The sequence below is a fragment of the Girardinichthys multiradiatus genome, chromosome Y (assembly GCF_021462225.1).
Source record: "Girardinichthys multiradiatus isolate DD_20200921_A chromosome Y, DD_fGirMul_XY1, whole genome shotgun sequence".
Lineage (NCBI taxonomy): Eukaryota > Metazoa > Chordata > Actinopteri > Cyprinodontiformes > Goodeidae > Girardinichthys > Girardinichthys multiradiatus.
In genome coordinates, this window is record NC_061818.1 from 37,741,942 (window position 1) to 37,762,152 (window position 20,211).

General features: G+C 43.3%; 1 protein-coding gene across 1 annotated transcript; it reads right to left on the reverse strand.

Annotated features, from left to right (window-relative positions):
- LOC124864590 (ras-related protein Rab-40C-like) lies at positions 1-18,734 on the reverse strand. Its single transcript, XM_047359427.1, has 6 exons — positions 17,627-18,734; positions 7,915-7,975; positions 3,723-3,783; positions 3,559-3,636; positions 432-654; positions 1-275 (listed from the first exon to the last, which is right to left on the reverse strand). Exons 1-6 carry the CDS (start codon positions 17,766-17,768, stop codon positions 1-3), a joined length of 840 nt encoding a protein of 279 aa, XP_047215383.1. The 5' UTR covers positions 17,769-18,734.
- Between the last annotated feature and the right edge of the window lie 1,477 nt (positions 18,735-20,211).

Here is a 20,211-nt window from a genome sequence, read left to right on the forward strand (position 1 = left end):
TTAGGAGATTTTACAGTTGTTGCGGGTGCAGTTCTGCGGCGGGCTCTGCGGGGGGCGGATGGACTTGGGTCGCTTCAGGCTGTTGCCTTTGGAGCCTCCGGCCGGGTTGGCCAGCGAGTACGAGCGTCCGTGCATCATGACGGCGTTCATGCCGTTGGCCATGGAGAAGGACTTGAGGTGAGACTTAATGGCGACGGGCAGCGGGAGCTTGTCGATGAGGTGGACGGGCGTGCAGGACACGATGGCTCTGCAGCAGAGGTCCTGGAGGCTGAAAACTGAGAGGAAGAGAAACAAGCTGATTATGACAGGGCAGGATTACAGTACCACAGTCCTGACAAAGTCTGTCTGCGGATGTACCGTCCATCTGCCAGCAGACGAGCTTCGTCAGCTCGCAGACCTCAGACATGGTTTTCCCACCTCCATCCACTCACCTCTGTTGGGCCTCCAGAACTTCTCCATGCCGTGCCTCATCAGGACGATGCGCGACAGCTCCGTGAAGGACTCGATCACGTTGAAGTTGCACAGGGGGCTCACTTCAAAGAAGGTCATGCCGTTCTTCTCGGCGTACGCCCTCGCCTGCTCGGTGGGGACCTGCCGCTTGAAGGCCAGGTGAAGACGGTTGCCGACGAGGATCCGAGGCACGCCTGGAGCATGCTGAAAGCGGAAAACATCACAAGACTGTTCAGTGGTGACATTTAGATGGACCAAATGGAGCCAATCAGAGTCATTCTGTTCACACAAAGCAGCCAGCAGAGATTTGTTATTAAAGTTTCTCTGATTCAGCCTCATCTGTCCTGAAACACTGAGAGAAACATGATGATCCTCCTTCGCTCCGCCTGCCTGTCACCACTGATCAGCCTCTTCGCCGAGTTCCCTGCCTGCTGTCTTTTCCCGCTCAGAACCGCTGCTGGGCTCAGACTGAACGAAGCAACAGCAGCAGAAGAGACAGAGGTGAAGAAAAGGTTTGTGGAATCAGACGTTCTAACAGGTTTTAAAACTTTTTACTCATGTCTTGTTTCCTCCAAGCAGACACACCTGCCTGCAGTCATTAAAAGTTCTCCATGTTTCTTAGGGTCCTTCACAGTGTTCTTAGGCTGCTTTTTCATTGGTTTTTGTGCAGTACTCGACCAACTTCAGAGGAATGTATGAGATTTGCTGCAGATCATCAACATCAAGCATGAAGAATTTAGCCCGGATTTAAATCTTTAATCCTCACTGCGTGCATCAGGCTCCAGACATTGTTCGGCTCTACAGAAGATACATCCTGGCAGATAAATCATCTGATTCAAAAGATCAACAATATTTAAAAATATATATATAAAAAAAAAAAAAGAAAACAGGACTGTTTTTCACAGAAAAGTTTCAGTAATCTAACATCTAATAAATTGTTTAAAGGAATCTGTAATCAGTGCAGAATAATTAAGTCCAGGTTTAAGCTTCTCTCAATCAAATTTAAATAGTCCTTTAACTCTGTGCTGAATGAGAATCTAGAATAGGATGAACTTGTTGGCACGAGGTTCAGCCAACAGAGGCAGAACTTCGCCACGCATGCTTGTGCCACCCCCTGGTGGAGTGGCACTCTGGGCGATAAACCACATCTGACTGAATGATCAGGATGAGAAAAGGTTTTTAACGTTTTCCAATGCTGAAGGGGTTCAAAGCATGGAATAAAATCCAGTTAGGCAACATAAAAGCGAAGCTACTGATGAGCTGAAAGCAAAGATAAAATCATTCTGAAGTTAGAAGTTTGTGAAGGATGAGGCTTTATGCAGCCACCTGCATCAATTTTCCTTCAGCTCGCTTTAATCTCATTTAACTGTGTAGCCATGTGAAGGTCTTAGATGTTTCCCTGCTTCAACACACCTGATTCAGACAACTGCAGTTGAGCAAAAGCCCGTTAATCTACAACCACTTGGAATCAGGCGTTCTGAGGCAGGGAAACTCTAAAACACGCAGGATCAATGTGCCTGGAGGACCAGGATTGGAAAACTCTGGTGGAGATAATGTTCATGTCTACGGAGAGAACATTAAATCCAGAAAAACCCATGATTAATTCATACAGGTCACATAACTGTTGGAGCTGAACTCTTGACTGAACTGAAGCCATTTGTCTTTATTTCCAGTTCAGTTTCATCATATTTAACCTTTATTGACAGGGTGGAGATTCAGGTTTTTTTTGTAAATGCATAAACAAAAAAGGCTTCATTTGATTCATTTTTGCCATGTTGGATGAGGGACTTTATATGTTCATTTTGTACCTAAAATGTTGTTGACATTGTATTTCAGGATGTTCAATAAATACCAAAACTATGACATGATTTTCAGATCCAGATCATCTGCTGGAGATGAACTTTTATAACGTTTCATCCCCATCCTGTTCAGATAAATCAGGATTTTAAAGATCAGGCTCAGATATGCCGTGTTTTCAGGCAATATTTATTGGGAAAGATCAGAAGTCCAGAAAACACCTTCAGAAATCCTGCAGATCTGCAGATCAGGACCACGTTAATGTGGAAAAACCTAGAATAGGACCTGATAAGATATTTCCTTAAATTTCTATTAGAAAAAACGATTCTAATAGAAAAATATTTTTTTTTATTATTAATAATTATTAATGTGGATGGAACATTTTTACCCCCAGATTTCTAAAACTGAAACCTTCTGCTTTATTTCATTTGTTAAAAGTGTTTTAGCCATTCCAGCTGAGGTGGAGCAGGAACAGGAGAACTGGAGCACACATTCCACAGACCACAAATACCACACACACACACACACACACGACTTCCTCTTTGTTTCCATGTCAGCGGAAGGACACAAAGGCTGCCCTAACAGTGCCTGAATGTCCCGGTTTGTGCCGTTTAATGCTGCCAAGCAGTAATGTTTGGTTGAACTTAAGGCTGCATAATTTATCACAAGTTTATCATCATTGCTGTTTCACTTCCCCACTGGTCCGCCGTAAATATTAGTTAATTAAATAAGCAGCTTGCATTCAGGCTCTGTGTGCCTGTAATATATTTAATGACTTGTTGTTTCAAGCAGTATAAGAATGTGTAACAGGAGAAAGAGGCAGTAAGGGGGTCAAGTCATTGAGAAAACACAACCAAGCAGACGTCGCCCAATCGCCGCTTTACAATAAAACTTGTTGAGATGGAAATAATAAATTTTATTCTAGTTGTTGAACAGACGACTCCCTATCTGGGGTCTATGTTTGTTATTAACCCAAAGCTGGAAAATCTTTTTAATTATTCATTTATTTATTAATCATAGGTCAAAATCATTGTCACACATTTCTCCATGATTGCCTGTTTTTCTAATATCCTGCAGCCCTAGTGGAACATGTATCTGACTGGGTCAGCAGGCGGGAAACATTTACATCATTGATGCTCGTCTCCATTCAGTACTGGTACCAGAAAGTGGAGACTGTGTACGTTTTAGTCGGAAAAACACAATTTTCCCAAAACCCATGAGCGATAATCCATACATAAGCGTTGAGCATGAAACATTAGCACTGGTTTGATGATTACTGGTACAGCTTTAATCAGATCCGATCAGAATCACCTCATCGATTTCCCTGATCCACCTGTCGATGCCATCAAAGGACCAGCGGTTAGTGATGTCATACACCAGCAGGATCCCCTGAGAAGAGACCAAGTCACACTAAAATCGGCACAGAATCTCAGCTGCTGAACATTTGTTAAAGATGCGCCGGTGCTTGACCTTACCTGAGCCCCACGGGAATACGAGCGGAAGATGGTGCAGAACCTTCCCTGACCCGAGGTGTCCCTGTGCAGAGCAGAAGAGATCAGCAATCAGCTCAGATTTACACACTTGTTTGGAAACAAGGACGGTGTTCAAAAGACTTAAAGGGGGGAATTAGCAGCCAGGGGCTTCAGATCAGAAGCACAAATTAATTGTTCATCATCAGTGTTGGCACCTTTAGAAAACCACGCATCGCTGCACCAAGCGACGTGCACCAAGCGACGCTGCACCAAGCGACGCTGCACCAAGCGACGCTGCACCAAGCGACGCTGCACCAAGCGACGCTGCACCAAGCGACGTGCAACAAGCGACGCTGCACCAAGCGACGCTGCACCAAGCGACGCTGCACCAAGCGACGCTGCACCAAGCGACGTGCAACAAGCGACGTGCACCAAGCGACGCTGCACCAAGCGACGCTGCACCAAGCGACGTGCAACAAGCGACGCTGCACCAAGCGACGTGCAACAAGCGACGTGCACCAAGCGACGCTGCACCAAGCGACGCTGCACCAAGCGACGCTGCACCAAGTGACGCTGCACCAAGTGACGTGCACCAAGAGACGCTGCACCAAGAGACGCTGCACCAAGAGACGCTGCACCAAGCGACGCTGCACCAAGTGACGTGCACCAAGAGACGCTGCACCAAGAGACGCTGCACCAAGACACGCTGCACCAAGCGACGCTGCACCAAGCGACGTGCACCAAGAGACGCTGCACCAAGAGACGCTGCACCAAGAGACGCTGCACCAAGCGACGCTGCACCAAGTGACGCTGCACCAAGTGACGTGCACCAAGAGACGCTGCACCAAGAGACGCTGCACCAAGAGACGCTGCACCAAGCGACGCTGCACCAAGTGACGTGCACCAAGAGACGCTGCACCAAGAGACGCTGCACCAAGACACGCTGCACCAAGCGACGCTGCACCAAGCGACGTGCACCAAGAGACGCTGCACCAAGAGACGCTGCACCAAGAGACGCTGCACCAAGAGACGCTGCACCAAGAGACGCTGCACCAAGACACGCTGCACCAAGCGACGCTGCACCAAGCGACGTGCACCAAGAGACGCTGCACCAAGAGACGTTGCACCAAGCGACGCTGCACCAAGCGACGCTGCACCAAGCGACGTGCACCAAGAGACGCTGCACCAAGAGACGTTGCACCAAGAGACGTTGCACCAAGCGACGTGCACCAAGAGACGCTGCACCAAGAGACGTTGCACCAAGAGACGTTGCACCAAGCGACGTGCACCAAGCGACGTGCACCAAGAGACGCTGCACCAAGCGACGTGCACCAAGAGACGTTGCACCAAGAGACGTTGCACCAAGCGACGTGCACCAAGAGACGCTGCACCAAGAGACGCTGCACCAAGAGACGTTGCACCAAGCGACGCTGCACCAAGCGACGTGCACCAAGAGACGCTGCACCAAGAGACGTTGCACCAAGCGACGCTGCACCAAGCGACGTGCACCAAGCGACGTGCACCAAGAGACGTTGCACCAAGCGACGCTGCACCAAGCGACGTGCACCAAGAGACGTTGCACCAAGCGACACTGCACCAAGCGACGCTGCACCAAGAGACGCTGCACCAAGCGACGTGCACCAAGAAACGCTGCACCAAGCGACGCTGCACCAAGCGACGTGCACCAAGAGACGTTGCACCAAGCGACGCTGCACCAAGCGACGTGCACCAAGAGACGTTGCACCAAGCGACGCTGCACCAAGCGACGCTGCACCAAGAAACGCTGCACCAAGCGACGCTGCACCAAGAGACGCTGCACCAAGCGACTCCCCAACCAAAAACAGACTTTAATATATACAGACAAACATTTCACAGCTTAAATTAAAAGAAGATTTTATTTCTCTGGCTCTACGTGAGACAGTAATTATAAAAGGAAGCAACAGATTATATTAATCTGTGGAATAAAATGAGCTGAGTCAGTATGAATGACTCTGACTCATTATGGGATGTGAATAGAATAAAAAAGCTCAGATATCCTTTAATGTCTGTCTGTTTGCCTCGGAGACTGAACGTCTGAGTCATTAAAGAGAGAATAAAGGGAAGATTAAGATGAGGACAAATGATGGAACAAATCATATAAAAGACAATACATTAAGCTGAGGAAGAGGAGGAGAAATCAGGAGGATTCTGCTTCACACTGGGCTCAACCTAACCTAAAACCAGGTGCTGATCCTCCCCAACCAGACACCAACCAGGCCTGGCGTTGAACTGCAGGGAGTTTTAATCTCAACGGATCAAGTGGGAGACGTTTCTGCAGATCTTTGCCTCTCTAAAGTAAACAGATATAGAGGGTTTGTGTACAAAACAAGGCTGACTGCATGCGTCGACCCACTGCAGAACTCTGGAGGCCGACGCTGCATCATTGATCGATTGGTGTTCAGTTCAAACACCTGCTCTCAAAAGATTCATTCAATTTTAGAGACTTGGTTTTGGGGCAGCAGCATTTAAATAAAGTTGTTTTATGCTTTCATAGCAAACAGCATCATTCAGATGCAGTTTCACCAGGTTTATTAAAACAAATCAGAGCCTTCTGACTCACTGTTAGCAAGCTGCACAGCACAGCGCTGTGAAAAAGTATTCCTACCCTATAACAGACTTCTTCCATTTTTTCTTCTCTGTCCTACACAAATGTTTCATATCAAACTAACATTAATATCAGACAAAACTAACCTGAGGAAATCCAAAAAGCAGTTTTAAAACGATAAATTCACGTATTAAGGAATAAAAGCCCAACCAACTCGGCCCTGTGTGAAAAAGTAAACACGCCCTGATTAAATTGTGAATTAATTATGATTTTATGAGTTCTGTTTCACCCAGGTCCGGTTGCTGCCAAGCCTGTAAAATCAAGAAATCCTTTAAGTTGAACCTGTCAGACAACATAAAGTAAACAGCAACGCATCATGCACCGATGAAGATGAAAAAAGAAGTTCAAGATCTGATGAGAAACAAACTCGTTGACTTCCATCAGGCTGGAAAGGTTTACAGAGCTGTTTCTAAAGCTCGGGGACTCCAGAGAACCACAGAGAGAACCATTATCCACACCAGGAGACAACATGGAGCAGTGGAGAACCTTCTCAGGGTGGCAGGTCTACAAAAATCCCTTCAAGAGTTCGTCACCGACTCATCCAGGAGGCCACAGAAGAACCCAGAACAGTTCTGTAGTACTCACTGCCTCAGTTAAGGTCAGAGGTCATGATCCAACAATAAGAAAGAGACATTGGGCAACAATAGCCTCCATGGTAGAGTTCCAAGGCCAGAACCACCGCTGACCCAAAAGAACACAAAGGCTTGTCTCAAGTCTGCCGAAGACATCTTGGTTCACAAGACTCCTGGGAAAATATTCTGTAGACCGACGAGACAAAAATGGACCTTTTCAGAAGGTGTGTGTCATGTTACATCTGGTGGACAACTAACATTTCCAGAGAGGAACATCATACCAGCAGTCAGACATGGTGGTGGTAGTGTGATGGTCTAGGGCTGCTTTTCTACCTTGGGACATGGACAACTTGCTGCAATTGATGGAACCATAAATTCTGCTCTCTGGCAGAAGATCCTGAAGGAGAATAACCCACCATCAGTTTGTTACCTTAAGCTTAAGCAGACTTGGGTTCTGCAGCAGAAGAATGATCCAAAGCACACCAGCAAGTCCACTGCTGACTGGCTAAATACCATCAAAATGAAGGTTTTGGATTGGTCTAGTCCATGTTTGGAGTTAAATCCGATTAGGTGCTTTGGCATGACCTCAAATAGGCTCCTCATGCTTTAAAACCCTCCAGATGTGGCTGAATTAAACCAGTTCTTCAAAGCAGAGTGGGTCAGAACCCCTCCACAGTGAGGTTAAAGACTCATTGCCAGTTATAACAGACATTTGATAGCAGTTGTTGCTTCCAATGGTGACACAACCAGTACAAGAGGCAATTACTTTTTAACATGGGGCCATGTTGGTATGCACAAACAGAACGGCACAGTGATTTAATCACAGGCTCCTCTACTGAGAGATCGAGACGATATTTTCTCCAGAAACATGATCTGTTTGCTAAACATATATACTGTTGTTGATGAACATTTTCCAGCCTCTTCATTCCGTGCAGTTTTGAAAACAGAACAGCAACAGTCAGCGCCTGTATGTGCTCACCAAAGCTCCAGCTTCACCCTCCTGCCGTCCAAAAGGATGGTGGTGGTTTTATAGTCGATACCTGAACAGAGACGGAAAGAAAGCAGACAGAAGCAGCTGTTAGAAAAGCAGAGACGTCAGTCGGGAAGACAGGAGATGAAAACAATGACTCGTCATCAACTAGAAGCATTTAAACATCAACAGGACAGGTTGTTCAGCAACGACACAACAAAGACTATCTCCACTGATTGTGATGCTATAATCATCTAAAAAATGTCCACACCTCTGTTAAAATACCAGCTGCTGTAGTGCAACAAAGTGATGAATCACCTCAAACCTTTCTGCATATTATAGATCTACGTATAAATCTGTTCAAAGGATTTTTTAAATTAAAAGGTAGAATAATCAGGTTGTTTAGGTAAGCTCAACCTTCCACTAATTGAAGGAAAAGGTCTTCTTCTCTGGTTTCTTTAGGATGTTTCTCATTTAAAAGGCGGCTTCTCTGGTTTTAAGTAACAGGCTTATAAACTGTAGACAGAACAGTCACACTAATAGAGCCATTAAGGTCACCAATGGACTGGGAAGACGGGTGGTTTGAGAGAGGAGTGGAAGATCCCATTTAATTCCCCTTTTCCACTAGTCCCTACTCAGAGCGGTTCGTTACGGCTCAACTCGCCTTTTCAGCTTTTCCATTAACCAGGTACCAAAAATAGTACCGGTTCCAAGTAATCGGTACTATTTTTGGTACCTGGTTGCTTGTGGTTCTGAGTCATCCTGAAAACGCGACCTCAGAAGATGTCGCCTACTGATTGGTTAGGTGGCAGCGTCACTAGTCGCAGCCTAATTCAGTAACTAATATTTTCAACTGTTAAACTGTTTTACGCTGGGCTTATTGTGTACATGAGCACTATTATAGCAGGCTAGCATTAGGTAGCGTTATCTTACCCTCACACATCCTTCCCTCTCTTTCCTGTACTGATCCACAGTGCTTCAGTCTCACTGCCCAGAACCTTCTCTGGTTCTCTTCTTTTCCTCCGAATCTGACAGTGATAAACGGAGCAGCAGGCTAGGCTGTTGTTGTTGGTTTTGTCTCTACATCACATCACTTGTTAAACCAACCCGACTAGATGAGGTACTAGTGGAAAAGGGGCATATGTTACACATGAAAAACCAACACTACACAGAGGAGGTGGCCTCAGATGTCATCTTTTTAAACACCTACACCGCAACCCTGACTTGTCTCTCCAGGCGGTTTTCCGTATTTCGCACCTCGGGACAAACTTACATGGTATCGACACTCCAACCTAAAAGCCCATAACTTCCAACCATGTTCAGAACTGAAGACGCCTTTTGGACGAGAGGTGAAATGTCTTCAGAACAACCAAGATTCACCAAAAGAACTTTTCACCCACAATAAAAACAGCAACATGATCATCTGGGGTAGCCTTTCTTCAGATGAATCTGCCGTTTTAATCAAGATGTATGAAATTATAAACAATTTGAACCCAAAACCTTCATGTGAGTTTGATTTTATTTTCTGCATACCTGGTCTGAACAGGGCCCAGGTCAAGATGTAGGATACCGACAGACTAGAACCAAACAGGACTGAATGCTGAAACTGGATCGGGAACCTCAAGGCATTAGTTTAGTCATGTTTTGAATGAGATTTTTCTCGTTTTTCAGTTGAACTGTAGAGAATATGTGTCAACAAGGCAGAAGGTTTGTAGTTTAGGCTCAGTTCTCATTGTTTAGAACCTTGTTGGAACATGACGTAAAATGTTCAGAAGCAGAAGATTGAGATGGAAATTCAACAAGCTGAAACCTTTCAGTTCAATCAGTGACGACACCAGCAGTTTTCACAGGAACCTGGATGTTAAAAACAATCCACTTTCCAAAGCAAATGTCCGTGTTGTCCAGGCGTGTGACGCATGTTCACGCTTTCCTTCTTCTAAACTTTCACTGCTGCTGACTCATTAGAACAGAGGCAGTTAAACCTGTCTGACTGCCTCACCTCCACCTGCTGCACACACCAACGTGTTCCTGCGGGTTTTATGAAGTGCATTAACACCCGAGGATAAACAGGTGCAAAGCAGAGCATCCGTCCTCAACCAGGGACAAGATGTTTATCTAAAAACCCCAACAGGTTTGGATGGTTGAACAGAGCGAGGAAGACTCAGATATTTTCAACGTGAGAGAGCAAGATGTTCTCTTTTATTCTTCCAAAGAGCACACAGACTCTGGATTAGTAAAGCTAACTGTGCTAATTAATAAAAGATTAATGTTAGTTTCTTGCTGTAATTGTTTTTAAATATTTGGGAACTTATGTTTAGCTGCAGAGCTGTGTAACATCAGCTGCTCTCTATGAACAACACAATGTGATGTATTTAATGGTCATTCAAAAAAAGCTTAAGTTCAATTTGTGGTCACAAGGAAAGAACGACTGATTTAAGAACTTAACATAAAACCAATCAGAGGGTTTTCCTCTCTTATGCTGAACTGGACAACACCCATATTTATTCTGTAGAAATAAACTTCATATCTTGTTATACGGTACATATTACTTTATATTTTTCATGTATGCAAACATCCATCTTGTTAAAGAGTAAATTATATTTGCTGTGTTGAGTTGTGGTTCATTTTATACCTCTGTTCCATAGCCTGGAGGATTATCCCGTGTTTACAGATTTCCAGTGACGCGGAGAACGAAAAACTGTAAGTTTAGGCTATTTTTATGAAAATATATTGTTTTATTTTGCTATAAATGTAATATTAAAACAGTTCTATCAACTCATCTAGAAAATCAGTGAGGTCAGATTTTTACAAAATTTGTGACCAGAAAAAGGACAAAATCTCTGATGCGTTTAAAGAGGTTCAGATAAACCAAAGTCTAGTATTTATTGTTATGAGTGAGGACGGGTAAATTTGCCTCCCAAAGTGAGCTGACTGGGTTATCAGTTTAAATGAGGCTGGAGGAAGAGGCTGCTAAAAGGGAACAGATTTCATTATGAAGGTCGTTGCAAACGTCTACAGCTCTGATGGAGAAAAACGTCACGAAGTTCATAGTTCTCAGATTGACTGAGCTTATTGTTGCAGCTAGCTGCTGTTCCACTACAATAAAAAGGTACAAAACTGTCAGTTCAACCCTCAGATCCCCTGAGATTGTTTCCTCCATAAACTATTACCATATCAACGTAATAATACATGAGGAATCATAACGAAGGCCCTGGAGGGACCACGATGAAAAGTGGCACCAGTAAAACTGGTGCAAATCAGTACAAATCAGCCAGTGAACAAGTGAATGTCACAATGTGTCCTAGGATGTAATCATTTAACCAGAGACAAACCAATCAACCAGTCACAGATCTGAACTGGTTAATTTGACCTTGATTGGCTCTGATCGGTGACTGGAAGATCAGAGAAGCTGGAAATGTATGTAGACCATCTCTGCATTCAGTGGAGTTTTAAAAACAACACGTCAACAACAAACATTTAGCTAATCACTGTAAAACTCCACTGCATCGGGCTCTGATGGGTCACAGCTGCTGGTTAATGGCATTAGCAACATCTTCCAATTTCCAGGCAACTTAAAGCTGGAACTGACTTTAAGTGCTGAGCTCGGAGCCCTAATCGAATTGGAGTGAGTGCAGGGCGGTGTTCCAAGTGCTTCCTTTCCCCTTGATGCCGGACCTCACTTAAAAATCCTAGATAATCGATATTCTTCTCTGATGTCTTCACTCAAAGTGCTGCTTCCATTCAGGAGGCTGGCAGGCTCCGTTTGTTTGTAGATGAACGTAAAGTTCAAGAGTTCAGACTGGATCTGCAAGGAGCTGATTTAACTTAGTGCCTATTTTAGACTTTAGACATTTTTAAATGTAAAAAATAGAGCTATCTTAAAAACGGATTAGTCATTTTAAAGACCTCCAAAGAAGTGCTTCCGGTAAAGCAGAAAGTACTTGCATATGGATAATGACGTACTGGCTGGAAAACTCTCACAGTAATCCCAGAATGATTATTTCTTCTAATTAAAATAAACTTTTGACGTGAATATGTTGAATGGATGACCAAAAGTAGACTCTCTGTTGGAAGAACGTTTCGCACCCGGAATGTGAAACTGGATTCTTGGATTTAAGGGAAACAACAACAAACCTGAGAGAAAAGGACGCAACAAATTTCGTACTACGGCTATGACAGACAGCCCAAGCAGGGAGTCAGCAGCCAGACCACACATGCTCAGATGCTCTGGGCTGTTTCTTCTGTGTCAAATAAAAGAGACAATATTTTCTGATTGGATACTGGAATCTGACAGGGAGTATCTCAACTTCCCCTTCCAACCAGCACATGTGTAGCATTAGCTTGAAGTGACATTTAGTGCTAAATAACAAGTTGCTGTGAGAAACCATAGATGAACTGATAAAGAGTTTGAGTGGCCAGACTAATGTTTCAACTGCTTGTTATTAGAATATGGCGTTTTGTTCCTAACGTAACGTTTGACACTTTTTTCATTTGCATGGAAATGAATAAAACCACTGATTTACAACTCTAGACGTACAGTAGCTGAAGTGGAAAACAAATGCAAGTAATTTGATTTAAATACTTTTATTAGGCACACCTTTTGATTAAACAGATCAAAATGTTATGATTTTATCAACCTATTAATGTTTCTCATCAGAAATCAATGAGGAAAATATACATTTCTGGATAATCCTTTTTGCCTTTTCTATAGAACAGGAACCCCAGTACAGAAATGTCTTCTGTGGTTTTTCTGCCTCCACCATGTGTGGTAATAAATTAAATCAATGTTCCATGTGAACAGGATGGAGCTCTTCACAGCCTGAGAAGTCTATCTTGAAGAACAAAACCTGGAATCAAGCGGTGCAGATTCTCAGGAAAGTCAAGAAAGAAAAGAAATGGAGGCAGAAAAGGAGGAAAAGTGGAGCGACTTCATAAACAGCTGAACTGAGAACAGACGGTGTGTTGTTGGCTGCATCTGTAAAGAGGATTAGACCACGTTCTGCTTTTGATTTAACTCCCAGCTCTCAATTAAACCCACCAAAGCCCCTCTTTTACTCCAGGACAGCAGTATGGGGGGGTTACTGGTGAGTGGGCCAGCATCCAGCGATAAATGCCACCAAGCAACATCTCAATCTACAACTGAACAACGGAGCACCAAGCCAAGCTGACCCTGAGGGAATATTTGCCGGTATGCACCAGGAACACATAGAATCTTAGTATCTTTTTTGCAGCAGGTAAACTGAAAAGTGTCTAACGTATCTACCTTTATGAACAGTATTTGTACCGGGATCACTGGGAGAGATCATAAAAATATTGTGTTTAACTGCATCATACTGATCGATGTTTCCTGGAGCAGTTTGGGGCGGTGCTAGCTATTTTTTGTAGGAAACTAACTGAACATATTTTATTTCTGCTGCTGAAAGCCTGAAGGAACATTTACTGGTTAGTTTCAGGCCACACAGATGTAAAACATGAGCATCCATATTTGAGAAAGTTCTGATTTGGATCTAATCTGGTCCACAGACCACTGATGTGGATGAACTGATCCTGTAATGGCCACCAGAGGGCGTACGTGGAGCCATTTACAACAGGCAGCTACCCAAGCATCTGACAGCTTCTGGGTAGATGCCTCCATGTTCCTACTGGTTCCATCATCAGACCACTGTAGTCAGCTTCATACAAACCCAACATTGTGACCTCTAATAAATTCCATTCATTGCTGATAGTTGTCTAATGTGTCTATAAGGCATCCTCTCTGACTGCTGACCTTCACTCAGTTATAACCGACTGCTCCAATCACATGGCAGCAACTCGGTGCGTTCAGGTAACTAGACCTGCTGAAATCCAAACGAAGCATCGGAATGTGGGAGAGAGGGTCTTCGATTAGGGCTGCATGATATCAGGAAACATGTCATAACGTTGGAGAAATGCGCGATGATGACAAGACTTGCGATAAATAGATAAATATTTAGAAAGCGTTTCTACCTTCTGCTTTGGGTTATTAGCAAATAGCATATTTCAGAAACTGATGGTCTGCTGGGATTTTCCCACACAACCATCTCTCAGGTTTACAGACTGTGGGCAGAAAAAGATCCAGTGAGCAGAAGTTGTGTGGACAAAAATGCCATCCTGGTGTCAGGAAGTCAGGCAAGCATAGAGATCATCAAAAGGAAACTGCAGCTCGCGTTAAACCTAGAAGCAGACGGGCTACAGCAGCAGGCAACCACACCACATGCCACTGCTGTTAGTTGCTGTTAGAACAGGAAAGTAAGGCAACAATTCAAACAGGCTCACCAAAACTAGATAACAGATCAGAAAAAAGCTGCTTGATTTCATGCAGCCAGGTCAGATGGTTGGGTCAGAATTTGGTGTAAAGCCTGGATCCATCCTGCCTTGTAAAGACAGCTCTGGTTGCTGGTGGTGAACTGGTGTGGGAAATGTTTTCTTGGCACATTTGGGCCGGCGTTGTACCAACTGAGCATCATTTGAACCTCACAGCCTGTCTGAGTCTGATGCTGTGTGTCTATCTTCTGACGGCTGCTTCCAACAGGATAATGCACCATGTCACAAAGTTAAAAACATCTCAAACTGGTTTCTTTCCCATATTCCAGTGGCCTCCACAGTCAAAGGATCCAGATCCAAAGGAGTATCTTTGAGATGTGGTGGAACAGGGGATTCTGGACGTTGAGCAGACTAATCTGCAGCAGGTGTGTCAAAATGGACCAAAACCTCGGAGGAATGTTCTACGACCTGGTTGAATCCATGTCTTCTGATAAAGTGAGGGTTTATGCTGCATCCACATCGTTGTCAATACCAAGTCTGGAGGCTCCAAGATGGATCAAAATCTGGTCTGCAGCCAAAAATAAAAGTATTATAAATAATCAGACCTGGACCATTTCAAAGGAGAGTAAGGTTGAGGCTGTTTGAGAGCTTCTAGTGTTGGAGCTAAATTCTTATTTCTGTCACAAAATTATCTCTGGATTTTACAAAGATTCAAGTAAAGAAATTAGAAATATGATAAACGAGAACAAGAAATCTATATAAGGCTGGTTTGTTATGTGTCAACAACACTGGTTCATCCTTTTCAGTTTAGAAGAAGGTTCTGAATGGTTTCTGGTTTGGAGTTCAAAGACTTTCTGAAGAAAAGCTCAGGTAGAAGGACTGAAAAGAAACTAAAGCATAAATAGAGACTGGAAAACGTTCAGAATACCAGAACAATTATTGATCAAGACCACTTTAAAAGAAAGACAAAGTTTGTATCAATTGATAGCGTTGGGTTTCACATTAAAACACACAGTAAAAATGGTTTAAGAGTAAAACATTACTGACTTTAGAGCTTCTGGAAACATATTAACACTGGAGACGCACCAGTTAACTGGCCAGTGATCAGAATTGGCCGGCTGAGTCTCGATCGGCTCTGATTGGTGACTGCCGACTCAAAAACAAAAAAAATGCCATCAACCATTTTCAGTCCTACAGTCTGATGCACCTCCCTGGAGTTTATTACAGAGGTTAGGGACATATTATTTGATGCATAAATAGGAATAACTTTTTCCTTCCATTCATTTTCTTTTGGATTTAAAACTAGTATCGCCATCAAATCCACTGCAGCGCATAAATCATACCAGAATAAGCAGATCAGACCTGAGAAATCAGTATGGTCCAGGAAGAGGCTGATCGGTGCATCTCTAAGTAACATCTTATTAGCAATGATATAGAAACGACTCATCTTCAAACATTTTAACATTAGGCTTTAATATTTTAAAGCCTCCTCAGCTTTAAAATAACACTGAGGCTGGGGGAAAAAATAAATGTGTCTTATTTTCTGCAACAAAGATGTTTTCACCAACCCAGAGGCACTGATCAATAATCAATAAAGCACTCAATGCTTAGAGGGACACGTCTCAGCCAATTCTGACTGGCTCCCAGTCATAGCCTCAACCAATCAGAATCTGCTGTCCTGAAATATTCAGGGTACACAGACGGATTCCCAACACCCACACCTTCTTTGGTGGAGAGATGATGCCTGCACCAGCGCCTCTGTGAGTGTGCTCAGCTGCGATCCGTTCAGTTTGATCTCATTGCTTCCTGCTGGGTTTAGATGATGATCTGGTTTCTGTTCTGGTACTTTTAGTTATGTGTTGGAATAGGGAAATTATGCAGAAACTTTCTGAACTCCATATGAAATGCAAACACAGGAAGGGCGAAATTATCTGCGACATATACTCAGTATTTTTATCTAAAAAGATTGGAAACAGGAATATCTTCTCCCTTTATTAAGGAATTTTCTCTAATAGTAACCAAAAGAAAACACTTTCAAAGTGCTACACATGTGAGTCACAGTTTAATCTGAAGACTGAGCATTTATCAATCATACTCAAACCATCATTCATAATAAATGAGCATAAAATAATTAGCCTGAAGTATAATCCTCTGTTAGCTCAGGATTTTAGGCTACCAGATTACCTGACAAAACTAAAAACAAAGAGGCAGTAGCCTGAAAAAACAGAGCAGTTCAGCTGAGGCCTTTTCTACGTTCAGACGCTGTTTGCGCTTCCAGAAAACGTGTGTGTGTTTGTGTGTGCAAACACGGGACCTGAGGGAGGGTCTCCACACAGCTTCCTTGTGCCAACAGGCAGCTTAACCCCTCGGCTGAAAAAAGGATGACCCCTTTTTTCATCGCTGCAGAAAAAAGGGGTCATCCTGCTGACTGATGTATTTTTATAAACTGTTGCTGTTGTTGCTGAAAGGAGGAGAGGGGAATCTGAAGAATGACTCATCTGCAGCAGCATCTAAACCATAAGGAGTCGGCATGTATTTCTGCACCTAAAACTCTGACATCAGTGACTTAACGAGGAGGAATTAAGACTAATTAGTCTGAGTGTTTGTCCAGCTGTGTTCCAGCTGCTCACTGCATTCCTGAATGCTTTCCTGCCTTCTGAGCTGCCAGAAGGATCATATCATCCAGTTTTCCTGATAAAAATCAGCCAACAGATATTTAAAAGCCTGGGTCTAAGTGATCTCGTCTGAATTATAAAATGTATGATTTACATGATTTTATGTCTTATTTGGACTAACTAGTTCAAACTATCATCATATTTTTATGACAACAGGAAAACATTCGATATCTAATAAAGTTTGCGAATTTCATGCTGACAAACTCGCGATACGTCTCTAAACAATGTGAACATCTGTCTTTTCTGGGTTGATTGCAACCATAGACCCGGGTTTGTACCAGTCGCCACTGGGACCGTTTCATCCCTCTGAAGAACAATTAACCGTCCCAGGTCGATACCATGCATGTTTGCAATAAATCAGCCATGTACATAAATAGTTACAAAAAAATGATGTCCCTTTTTAAATACATTTGTATTTAAATTGTCTTCATAAAGATAAAAGTGGAACTGAAGTCAAATTCCTTGTTTGTGTCACAAACTCAGTGAATAAAGCCGACTCTGATCAGGTGGAAATTTCACCCTCTTTTGAAGAGTAATTTTCAGGTTAAAGCAACTGAGGAAAGTCTTTCAGAGGCAGCTGCCCAACATGAGCATCATGGGTCAATGACTTCCCCACTGTGAACCACTGAATGTGACTTTATACAGACAGCCAGGAGAACCTGCTGTGATCTCCACACACAGCACGAATGTTCAGGACTTTTTCCTGAAGCATGACACATCAGAAATGAGGGTAAACAAGCAACAGAGATCCAGCTGTGACTCACCGCTGCTGTAAGCATACGGAGACTCTGCTGATCCATCCTGCAGGCTGTCCAGGATCTCCCCTTTACCCACGTCGCTGTCTCCCACTAGGAGGAACTTCAGCAGGTAGTCGTAGCTTTTCACCGGGCTTCCCTGGCTGCCCATCTTCACCTCCAAGCCCAAGAGGCAGACTTCCCACCCTTATATGTTCTTTCCTTCTGCCTGGCTTGATCCAAAACACAGTCTGTTATGCCATGAACTACCTGGATATGGGTCCAGCAGGGGTAGGCTCTGTTTTACCCGCTGAACAGCTCGATATTTCTGGCAACAGCTTTAAAATAAAGCGGGTGTCATAAATGAGCTCAATGTTGTGAAGCTTGATTTAAACTAGTGCACACTGGGAGAAAAAAAAATCCCATGCAAACAACTAATGATTAAGACATTATGTAATCACAAACTGAAGCTGAGTCTGCCTTTAAATACCGATTGAAGGAACTGATAATTACTCTGTGAATCCAGTCCGAAACTCTATATAAGGAGCAAAAACATGTCTGCAGTTTTAATAAACGTGTCACAGCTTTGTGACGATTCAAAGCTCATAGGCGTTGTTTTAAAACGCCTCTCACTGTCGGCTGAAAGCGATCAGACCAGAAGCAAGTCGTCTTTTTTTCATTTTAAGAGACGCTTTCTTAGCAACAAGAAGCTAGCTCTGCGTGGGAGCTAGCGAGCTAGCCTAGCTCTGCCACAGCAGCTCTCAAATCAAAATTAAATTTACATAAAGACGGCTTCAGGATAAGAAACTTAATGAGTTCAAATGTGCTTCTGAAATGTATCTAAAAGACTTAGAGCAGCGCTATTTCGGCTTTTTTCCAGCTAGCCCAACTTCCCCCAACGTCTGTATAATTTCAGGCCCCCTTCTCTTCATTTAGTCCGAGAACAAAACAATCCGTCGCCGGAGAAATGCCCGGAAATCATGCAGCCGAAGGGTTGTTGCATCCAGTTTAAATCCGTGTGGCTGCAGTCGGTGATCTCAGCCCGCGATGTTTCCATTTCTCTTCATGGTTCTCTGTCATAATCACAGATGTTCCTCCTCCTCCTCAAAGCTCCACAATAACACTGCTGCTCCGCCGCTCTCCCGACACAACTCTAACCACGCCTACTCGCAACAAACGCTCCGCCCCTTTCCTGCATGTGATTGGACGCTTAGTTCGCGGGGGAAACACACAGCCGCGTCCATTGGCTAAGCGGTATGTCTATCACGCATTGTTGTCAACAATGCGCAGATGGTGAGAGGGTATGTGGACAAAAAGATGCTCCATTCTTCTCAGAATGCTGTTGGAACAAAGACGAAGATATCTCATCATGTGGATAAACATGATGTTCTACAGGGTCATTTAGGATCCTATTTAGATTATTTTATTCTAAACATTCTTCATTTTCTTGCACCGACTACGCCAAAACAAATTCCTTGTATGTCCAAAAACGTACTTGGCAATAAAGCTTTTCTGATTCTGATTCTGATTCTGATTCCAGCTCATTAAAGAACTATCTACTTTTAATAATCATTATCACAATGAGCAAATATGATCAATTCTAAACAAAGGAGATCATAATTCCCTTAAATGTATTTTTATTGTGCCTGATCACAGAGCGTTTTAATAAAATAAAATAAAAACAAACAGTTCCCTTTCAAATCCTGTTGCAACCAAAAAAATTTAATTGAGTCACATTCATATTCAATCCAATAAAAAACTCAAATTCAAATAAATAAAAATGAGATTCGAAAGAATCAGATTCAGCCCAGTTAGTCAAATATTGCCTATATATAAAAACCGGTTAATTGCACTGAATCTTGCCTCATCTGCAATTTAGCATCTAGAGCAAGAACAGGGTGACAGTGTGGAGGAATGACTCCCTTAGAACTCCTGTAGAACCGGATCCACGATTAACTGTCATGTGGCTCACCAAGGAACCAATAGTAAACCTGCAATACAGGAGCAAAGTGCTCTGTTAGGAACACATGGAATCACCAGCTCTTTAATATAACACAGAACTGGATTATTTAATTAATATTAAATATGATTAATATGTCTGTCTGTCTGTCTGTCTGTCTGTATCTATGTATGTATACCACCATGTAACAGTTCAGTAGTGCTACAAGAGGGCTTTGACTTTGTAAGCTTGTTATAACAGCAAATATATATATATTTTTTTATCCATATGCACTGCATGGCTCCTATGCAAGGTGATGCAAAGCAGCCATACTAGTTTGCATTGAATTAAGCCATTCACACACACAGTACCAGAAAACGTCCTCTAGGAAAACTGCTGCTACAATGTTTGAGTAGTACAAAAATCAGAGAAATTCAATGTTATTAGCTTGTATTGCTAATAGTAGTTAGCATGGTTAACACATCCCACTGGGGTTTCATCCTACCTTGGAAACTTCCGGTTTTAAGGTTTTTAACCCTGGTTTAGTTGGGTCCGATGTCACTTCCTGACAAAAAGCTCCAACTTCAGAGGTAAATGAAGGCATCATAAACGAACCATTAGCACATGCTCCTAAGTCTGGCTCACTTTGTTGAGCCGCTTAGGCAGCAAGCATGTG